General features: G+C 34.4%; 1 protein-coding gene across 1 annotated transcript; it reads left to right on the top strand.

Annotated features, from left to right (window-relative positions):
- The first annotated feature begins 9,077 nt into the window (after window positions 1–9,077).
- On the top strand, window positions 9,078–10,060 carry LOC141718329 (superoxide dismutase [Cu-Zn], chloroplastic-like). Its single transcript, XM_074520712.1, has 6 exons — window positions 9,078–9,098; window positions 9,212–9,263; window positions 9,376–9,471; window positions 9,801–9,828; window positions 9,896–9,975; window positions 10,053–10,060. Exons 1-6 carry the CDS (start codon window positions 9,078–9,080, stop codon window positions 10,058–10,060), a joined length of 285 nt encoding a protein of 94 aa, XP_074376813.1.
- Window positions 10,061–10,275: the final 215 nt, after the last annotated feature.

Raw genomic sequence — 10,275 nt, forward strand, 5'->3', positions numbered from 1 at the left:
TGTGTTTTAAATCAATTGTTAATTTTGGTATGTATTCTTTTACACTTAACCTTCATAAAGTGTCATAATTAACATGTCCTAATCTAGCATGCCATAAATTAGGAGACTCAAGCAAGTAAGTAGAAGAATTCTTCATTTCATTATCATCCTTAATGGACATAACATTGAGCTTAAAAAGCCCATCAGTTATATTACCCTTACCTACAAACATACGACTCTTAGACAAAATAACTTTATCTGACTCTATTACAATGCGAAAGCCATGCTTATTCAACATAGAACCGGACACCAGGTTCTTGCGAATATCAGGCACAAAAAGTACATTCTTCAAAGTCAGATTCTTTCCAGTGATCACCTTCAGAAGTACCGTGCCTTCTCCTTCAATTGTAAGTTACAGAGTTCCCCATGTAGAGCTTCTCACCAGCATTAGAAACTTTGAGTCTAGAGAAAATCGCCTTGTCCGAGCAAACATGCCTTGTAGCTCCAGTATCAATCCACCATTCCTTTGGATTTGAGCCAACGAGGTTTACTTCAGAGATTATAGCACATAGGTCTATATCACCTATCTCCTTGGACACATTATCAATCATATTTGCTTCCTTCTTCTTGTTGGGATTCTTGAGCTTCTTGCATTCGACAGACCTATGCCCCATTTTATCACAGTTGAAGCACTTCCCTTGAAACTTCGACGGCTTCGAAATTCCTCCTTTGGGTGCCAGCTTTCCCTCTTTCCCAAAATTGTTCTTCTTGGGCTTGGAGCTCTGGTGCTCCACCACATTTTCCTTTTCAATGGAAACATTAGTTTTCCTCTCGTATCCTCTGTTGTCTTCTTCGATATGAAGTCTAACGATAAGATCCTCCATAGACATCTCCTTACGCTTGTGCTTAAGGTAGTTATTGAAATCTTTCCAACCAAATGACAACTTTTCAATCACAGTAGCAACACTACAAGAAAAATGTTAATAGACATCACACATTAGACATCGGTTATGTTTGCCACTGATGTTAAAAGAATTTATAACATCATCCCGTGTTTTTCTGATGTCATTTTAATTCGAAGAAAAAGTTATTTTAAAACCGATGTGTTAGGTCCCAATGTGTTTGTAGAAGGGGGGTTGAATACAAATAGTACCAAATAATCGAATAAAATGTGGAATAAAAATTGAAACAAAATTCAAGTTAAATAAGAATATTATTAAACTTGAAAGGTGTTACAACAAAGATATCGATTACAAGGAATTAATCTCAAATTAATTATCACAAATCTAGAATAAATTCGACATGAACTTTTTCTATTTTTGTAATAAAAATATTCAAATGCTAAACGCAATTTGAGATTAAGTTCTAGGGATTTTGATCCGCTAGATTGTTACACAAGAACAAGATAAAGATTTCTAGTTGATTGGATTTAACTTTACAATCTAGAAATTTATCTTGAAGTTTTGCAGAGAAGATGAAATATTGTTCTGCTTCTTTTTCTTTTGTTCTCGGGTTCTGTATTATTGATTGAATATTAATTGAATGAACTGCTTCTGCTTCTTTTAATCAATCAACCGAATAAAATTGAACTGGCAAGACAATCCTGAGCTCAGCAAGACAATCGGTAGGACTATCCTTAGAACTAGCAAGACAATTAGAATGAACTAGCAAGACTTTCGGTATGACAATCAATTGTCATACCGATTGTCATAGTAGTTCAAACAGATTGTTTTTGCTGAAAATAAATAGATTTAAATCCTATAAAAATTCTGGTAAGACAATCCTTTTGAATTAGCATGACTTTCGGTATGACTATTGATTGTCATACTAATACAATCAGTTGTCTTGTTGAATTAAAACAGATTTTTAGACCAATTTAAATTCTGAAAATTCTTAATATTAATTCAGAATTAATTAATCAATTAATTTAATTAATCAAATAAATTAATCTTTTGCAGATATAATTTATTTTCTTAATTAAATTATATGACTTAATTAATTAATAGAGAATTAATACTAATCTTGAGCATCATCTATTCTTCTGTATATCTTCTGAAAATCACTGAAATATATGAATCAATTCCACCACTTCAATGTTGACACTCGATGTACTGTCTGGTTCATGAGTGACTAACTTCCGTGACGTTTCTTCATGTCTTGACTTTGACACTTTGATTTTCTTCAGATTAAATCCTTGTAATTAATGATACTCTGACGAGATCTCTATCACTTGATTAAATCCACGATCTTGATTTATATCACTGAGGCTTGATCAATTTCTTGAACTTCTTCCAGTGAATTAACTCCTCAAGTCTGTAGATGAACCTTGTTTCTGAATCCTCTGACGGATGTTACTTTGCGAGATCTCTCTAACGGTAGATCCACTATTTACTTATTACATTCTTATTTGAGTTGAGTTGAATCCTCGAATATACAAATAGGCTATGACATATGACTTACAATCTCCCCCTATTTGTTTGTTAGACAATAACACACAAATATCTAGAGGATAACTCAACTAACAAATAAGAAAAAGATATAAAAATAAATACAAAGTAAATAGTAGAAAAGTTCTGGACTAGATTTAACATTTTCCAGATTCCAGGTAGATGTTCCTCTAGACTGAACATATCTTCAAGTAGTTCCATCTTCATTTGTACAACCACATTTCCTGTTGAGAAGCCCATATCTCTCTTGCTTCTCCCCCTATGAGAATCAACTGATTAAAGAAGATCACCTTCATTTACCACCTCTCCCGTACAATAGGATCCGCAGATAAAAACCAATGGTACTCCCCTTTTGAAAACAATTTCTTCCCTTACTAGAAAATCACCTTGTGTTTACCACCTCTCCCGTACAATAGGATCCGTAGTTACAAACAACAATGGTGTGGTGTAGTGTACATATGATCTTTTTCTTCCTCCCTGCTATTTCTCCACCTTAGTTGAGGAATCCTCCAAACTATTACTTAAGCTTTTATCTCCCCTTAAAGAAGGAATGTATGCCGTCGTCTGAAGGAGTTCTCATATTTTACTTGGTTGGAAAAGAAATAACAAGAAGTTTCACTTTCTTCCTCACTGTGAGTGTGTGATTCTGTTTAGTGTACCTCACATGTGTTTCACTCTTCTCTCCACTCGTGTTTACACTCATTCTCACAAGTGTATCACTCTTCTCTCATAGCTCCATAATCCAGCTGTACCTGCAAGGAAAATCACCTTAGCCATTCTTAAGGAGGTCACAGGTGGAGCAATGGGAGTTCACAAATCCCCATCCTTGTTAAACTCGTCAGATGAATCTGAGTCATAATCTACATGTTGTTAGTTTCCCTTTTAGGGTTCCAGATTTGAATTCTGGGAAGGTAAACAATGATCCAACGAATTTAGCATAAAGATCAAAGTTCCCTTCTAATGTCTGTGAAGACATTTCCTTGTGACTCATCTGGTAATATCTGAATCATTGTCAACAAGTTTCCGATCTGCGCCTATGTCAGATCCACTATCCGCAGATGCATCCAGGGGATTTAAGCCTGGGGAGGTAGACACTGACCACTGACATATGGCTTTTGGATCAGTATCCTCTCCTAACACCTGTAAAGGCAATTGGTCCATTAACGAACCTTGAACAATCGAATCTGACCTTAAAATGGTCGAAAGTCTTGTTTCCGTCAACTCATCCTTTGTGTGTGTAACCTTTCCTTGTGCATTAAGAATTGTTTATATTTGAGGTGGTGACACTACATAGGATACCTTGGCCGACAGACAAATTTCAATAGACGCACCCTGTTGAGAGAATGAATCTAGTAATTGTTTTTGTGCCTTTTCAACCATTACATCTTTTTGAGAAGATGTATGGGGGTTAGCAATTGTCTCGGTTTAAATACTACTCATCTTTATAGGAAACAGAGCTACTGGGTTGACTACAGAACCTTCCTTATGTGGTGCACTAAGGCACTATCTCCCTCACGCTTATTCATACTACATTTAGTGGTAAGAGAGTGTTGGTTGGTTCTGTTTTTGTGTTTGTCTTTACAGTCTGGGATAGACATTGTGGGTTTTCAAGCTCATGACTGTCAATGAAAGAAAGTCATTGGAGACTGAACCTGTAACACATAATATATGGCACTATAGAGATAAAATGTATTTAAGATTTATATTGAATGAAAATTATACATTTAATCTTTTGAGAGTAATGATGTACAATAGTGATTTCAAAGGATTTTACATGAAATAAGAAATCACTAATGTAGAAAGAAGTTTGATTTTGTTTTTTAATATGAATGAGTTTTTGATAAAACATTGATCACTTAGGGTAAAGTCTAAGTAATTCTCATTCATGTCAAAAGCTTACAAATATCTGCAACATAATGTTAACAACATATCATTGACCGATACTTGTCAAGTACTTTAGATACTAATTATTATGTTGCATAAAATTTAAAATAAAATAAAAATAAAATAAAAAAAATAATACAATACAAATAATAATAATAAAAACAAATATCAATGAATTAAATACCAAATATCTATCAACAAGATATCAACATTCAATTTCATATATCATACAATATTTACAATTACAGAAAATACAAATAAAAACTTATATAAATATAGCAAAAATATAGAAACTATTTACAAGTTCAATGATAACATTACCAGCTTGCAAACAACCATATCCCTCGGATAAACCTTTGCTGTTATCTCCAAAGGTAACCAGGGGGCCAGCTTTCTCAATCCACATTTGATAGCAGGGCTCTATCTCCGGTCATATGTCTTGATGATCCACTTGTCAAGAATCCACACTACCGGTTACACCTGTATACTGCCCTGCACTTCAAATGGATTAGACCTTCTTCGGAACCCAAACTTGGTTGGGACCCGGCATACTTGTAGAATTGTCCTTTGTCAGGCAAAACAACATTTTTAATTTTAATGGTCTCAACATCCTTAATGACTGAACATTTGACCTTATAAACAGCCTTAACAAATTTCTGTTTAGGCTTAGGCACAAATGTCTCCTTTCTAGCCTTAGAAGGACTAGCAGTCTTAGACCTATCATGGTTCTTGTTATTCACATGCTGACGAGGAGTAGTCTTATCATTAGAAACATGCTTACCATTAAAATAAGCATACATCATATTAAAAGCACAAGACATACAATTAGAAACACCACATGCTTTATGAGAGTGATTAATAGCATGCAATTTATGCATGGCAGACATGGCATTTTTGTTATCCAACTCATGTGTGTCTGAGTTAGTCTCAGTTGCTTTCATAACTTTGACTGGAACTTTCGACACACTTGACTTGGAAACAACCTTCTCATTAGCATGATCTTCAGCACGTATTTCTTCCTGAATAATAGAAGAGGTCGCATCAAATGGTTCAACAATTGATGGTTTATAGAGGGGTTCATCAACACCCTTAAGCACATGTGGTACTTCCCTCCCTTTAGCACAGACATGAGGAGGGGAGTTTATGCCTAATTCTCCAATAGCAGCATTGTAATCATAACCTATTCCAGATGTTTGATTAACAGCTTGCTTACTGTAGAACTCTTTAGCCTTCGAACAAGAATTGAAGTAGGCTCTAACCTTAGTCTCAAGACCGGTGATCTTGTCTTTGAGAATAGTTTCGAGTTTTATGTAACAGTCAACTCTATTCTCTAGAAAAGATACTTGTTCTTTTAATTTATCTTGATTAATATGCACAAGTCTTAATTCATTGACATCTTTCTCAAGGTCTTTGATCTGTAAACTTAACAGTTCATTATCACGACCTGCATTATTTAAGTTGCCTCTTAGATGATAAACCATTTCAGCATCAGAAAGTTTTACCTCTATTCTTCACGATGAAGCTTTTCCATCAATAGCCATAAGAGCAAGATTTCCTTCTTCTTCATCTTCACTGTCAGTATCATCCCAGCTTCTTCCCTTTGCCAGATAAGCCCTTTTAGAGTTCTTTCTTACTTGCTTTGGCTTCCTACATTCTATGTCAAAGTGTCCAAACTCATTGCAGTTATAACATCTGATGGTGCTCCGATCAACCATCCCTATTTTGTATCCACCACTGCTGGTGTTAGAGGATGAAGATCCACCTTTCTGGAATTTGTTGTAATTGGACATGTACTTGAACTTAGGGTTTCTCTTGAATCTGACATGGGAGAATCTCTTGACAATTTGGGCCATTGACTCGTCTTCCAATTGCTCCAGCTCTTCCAAGGAATAAAAATCATCACTTGATTGATTTGTAGTAGGAGGATCATATTCTGCTACTAACATATTTTCCTCAGCCTTGGAACACTGTACCATTCTCTCCAATTATTGAGATTGCTGTTGTTGTTGACCTTCAGCTACAAGTGTAGTAGATGTGCTGACCATTCTATCCTTCCCGTAGACTTCCTTCTGTTGAATCTGCTCCAACTCATAGGTTTTTAACACTCCATAGAGCCTGTCCAAAGAAATCTCACTCAGATCTCTAGCTTCTCTAATGGCAGTGATTCTATATTCAAGATGAGTTGGCAGTGTTAAAAGGAACTTTTTGTTGACCTCCCTGATTGAATAAAATTTTCCATTGATGTTCAGTTTGTTGATCAACGCATTGTACCTCTCAAACACTTCAATAATTCCTTCTCCTGGATTTGATTTAAAATGTTCATACTCAGAGGTTAGGATCTCCAGCTTGTTCTCCCTAACTTCCTCCGTGTCTTCATTGATCACCTCAATAGTTTCCCACATGTATTTGGAATTTTTACAGTTCATCACATGTCTATTCATCAAGGGATCAAGGGAATCAATTATAATTAATTGAAGGCTGGCATCTAAGGAGGCTTCTTCCTTTTCATCAGGAGTAAGATCTTCAGGATCTTTAGGATAGGTTCTCGCTTTGGTGATCACAACATCATCTACTATCACCTCCAGTTCAATAACCATCAGAGTTTTTATCCCCTTCTTTAACAAGTTTGAATATTTAGGATTTGCCACTTGTAAAAACAAGAGCATCTTCTTTTTCCACATAATATAATTCTCTTTATCAAATTGTGGAATTTTAACGGTTCCAACTTTTTGTGAAGTCATTATGAATTTTTGAATGAATAAAAATTCAAGGAGTTAAAAAATCACAAATGTCTAGGATCTTGATTTGTTCGTTAATCAGAAGGATCTGATACCAATTGTTAGGTCCCAATGTGTTTGTAGAAGGGGGGTTGAATACAAACAGTACCAAATAATCGAATAAAATGTGGAATAAAAATTGTAACAAAATTCAAGTTAAATAAGAATATTATTAAACTTGAAAGGTGTTACACCAACGATATCGATTACAAGGAATTAATCTCAAATTAATTATCATAAATCTAGAATAAATTCGACATGAACTTTTTCTATTTTTGTAATAAAAAGATTCAAATGCTAAACGCAATTTGAGATTAAGTTCTAGGGATTTTGATCCGCTAGATTGTTACACAAGAACAAGATAAAGATTTCTAGTTGATTGGATTTAACTTTACAATCTAGAAATTGATCTTGAAGTTTTGCAGAGAAGATGAAATATTGTTCTGCTTCTTTTTCTTTTGTTCTCGGGTTCTGTATTGTTGATTGAATAATAATTGAATGAACTGCTTCTGCTTCTTTTAATCAATCAACCGAATAGAATTGAACTGGCAAGACAATCCTGAGCTCAGCAAGACAATCGGTAGGACTATCCTTAGAACTAGCAAGACAATTAGAATGAACTAGCAAAACTTTCGGTATGACAATCAATTGTCATACCGATTGTCATAGTAGTTCAAACAGATTGTTTTTGCTGAAAATAAATAGATTTAAATCCTATAAAAATTCTGGTAAGACAATCCTTTTGAATTAGCATGACTTTCGGTATGACTATTGATTGTCATACCGATTGTCATACTAATACAATCAGTTGTCTTGTTGAATTAAAACGGATTTTTAGACCAATTTAAATTCTGAAAATTCTTAATATTAATTCAGAATTAATTAATCAATTAATTTAATTAATCAAATAAATTAATCTTTTGCAGATATAATTTATTTTCTTAATTAAATATATGACTTAATTAATTAATAGAGAATTAATACTAATCTTGAGCATCATTTATTCTTCTTCTGTATATCTTCTGAAAATCACTGAAATATATGAATCAATTCCACCACTTTAATGTTGACACTCGATGTACTGTCTGGTTCATGAGTGACTAAATTCCGTAAAGTTTCTTCATGTCTTGACTTTGACATTTTGATTTTCTTCAGATTAAATCCTTGTAATTAATGAAACTCTGACGAGATCTCTGTCACTTGATTAAATCCACGATCTTGATTTATATCACTGAGGCTTGATCAATTTCTTGAACTTCTTCCAGTGAATTAACTCCTCAAGTCTGTAGATGAACCTTGTTTCTGAATCCTCTAACAGATGTTACTTTGCGAGATCTCTCCGACGGTAGATCCACTATTTACTTATTACATTCTTATTTGAGTTGAGTTGAATCCTCGAATATACAAATAGGCTATGACATATGACTTACACGATGTCTAAAGTTACCTAAAAAAAATTCAGTTCACGCCCATCTTTATATTTCCCCCCTTAGTCAAAATTTTCCCCCATTATCCTACAATTTCACCCCGCTCATTAGCCAATATTTTGGTTCCCCTGTTATTTTCCCTCCTTGGACATAACAATTCCTCACCATCTCCCTCTTAGCACTCCTCTCTCTCTCTCTCGACTAAACACTCCTCTACCCCGTTCACTTTCACCTCGACAGCTCACTTCACCATCTGAATTCCACTCATCTCACCTCTTCTCAGCATCTCACCATCTCTCTGTGTTCATCATCTCAATTGAGCTAAAGCTCGGTTGTTAAGCTTTGTAAGCTTATCTCATCTTTATTCTCAAATCGAACTAGTGTTCTCCACATGAAGACAAAAATTATAAATTGGGATTTTTTTTATTCAAAACCCTAATTTGTTAAATTGGGTTTTTTTCAAATCGGAACCCTAATTTGATTATATGTCCTGTGTATAGTGCTTTTATTTAATTCAATGTATTTTGGAGTTATTAATTCTTTTTAAATTTTTGTATATAAACATGACCGTTTTTTTGCATATGGTAGTGGATTTAATCTTTAGGTATTCACTTGATTAAGTTTGATTAAAAGTTGCGTTGTGTGACTCATTGGTTTATGCTTTTGTATTTGTATGTTATATGATTTAATTTTTAAGTTAAATTGTGTTTTTCAATTTGGGGATACTACGAATGGGTGTATGTCCACGGGTTGGATTTTTTTATGTTTTTGTAGCTTTGGTAGGCATTTTTGTGTTTTTCTGTTGGTTAATTATATGATTTTGTTGTTGTAATTTTGGTTGAATGTGATGTGGAACTACAGGACCACATTTCAATCCGGAAGGATTCACACACGGTGCTCCTGAAGATGAAGTCCGTCATGCGGGTGACCTGGGAAACATTATTGCTAATGCCGATGGTAATGGACTATTCTATTACTCTGGTTAGATTGGTTATTACGGACTAGTATTTATAATATAAATTCGCCAGATTAGTGTATTTAACCTTGAAATAGCTTTGAGGAAGTCAATTACGTGCCTTAATTAGTATTCCAACATTGCTCTTTATTCCTCAAAAAAATGATAAGAATCTTTCCAGGGCTCTCTATTATGTGAAACTAAGATGATAAAAATTATGCTCATGATTAACTTTGAGCACTCATTAGGGTCCATATTATGGGTTCCAATCAAATTATTATTTATAAACTTATCCTAACTGATACATTTGCCTTCTATGTAATAAATGCAGGTGTGGCAGAAGCAACAATTATCGATACATAGGTATTTCTCTAGACCTTGGTAGTTTTACACTTTGCTATGTTCTAATTCATTCTTAGTTATACTTGAATGGGAACTTAGTGGGCCAAATGCAGTAATTGGAAGAGCCTTGGTTGTTCATGAACTTGAGGATGACCTCGGAAAGGGTAATATTTTATTTTTCTCATTTTAAACTTCTGCTTTGCATGCTTGATATAATGATATATGTGAATTTTCTGTATAGGAAATTAGGAATGGATTCAATATATCTTCAATATAATGATTGATCAACATGACTTTTTCTCAAGTTCCTCAACAGTTGTACCTTCATCTCAGTAATGGGCCTGTTGGAATGGCTCTCAGCTCTCATATGGAATCGGTCATCTGGTAGCAAAGCGGCTTATTTTTTCTCCAGCCACTATAATGTGGAAGGGAATTACCATATTCTTAGTTATATGAGACATTTA

The sequence above is a fragment of the Apium graveolens genome, chromosome 4, assembly GCF_009905375.1.
Source record: "Apium graveolens cultivar Ventura chromosome 4, ASM990537v1, whole genome shotgun sequence".
NCBI lineage: Eukaryota > Viridiplantae > Streptophyta > Magnoliopsida > Apiales > Apiaceae > Apium > Apium graveolens.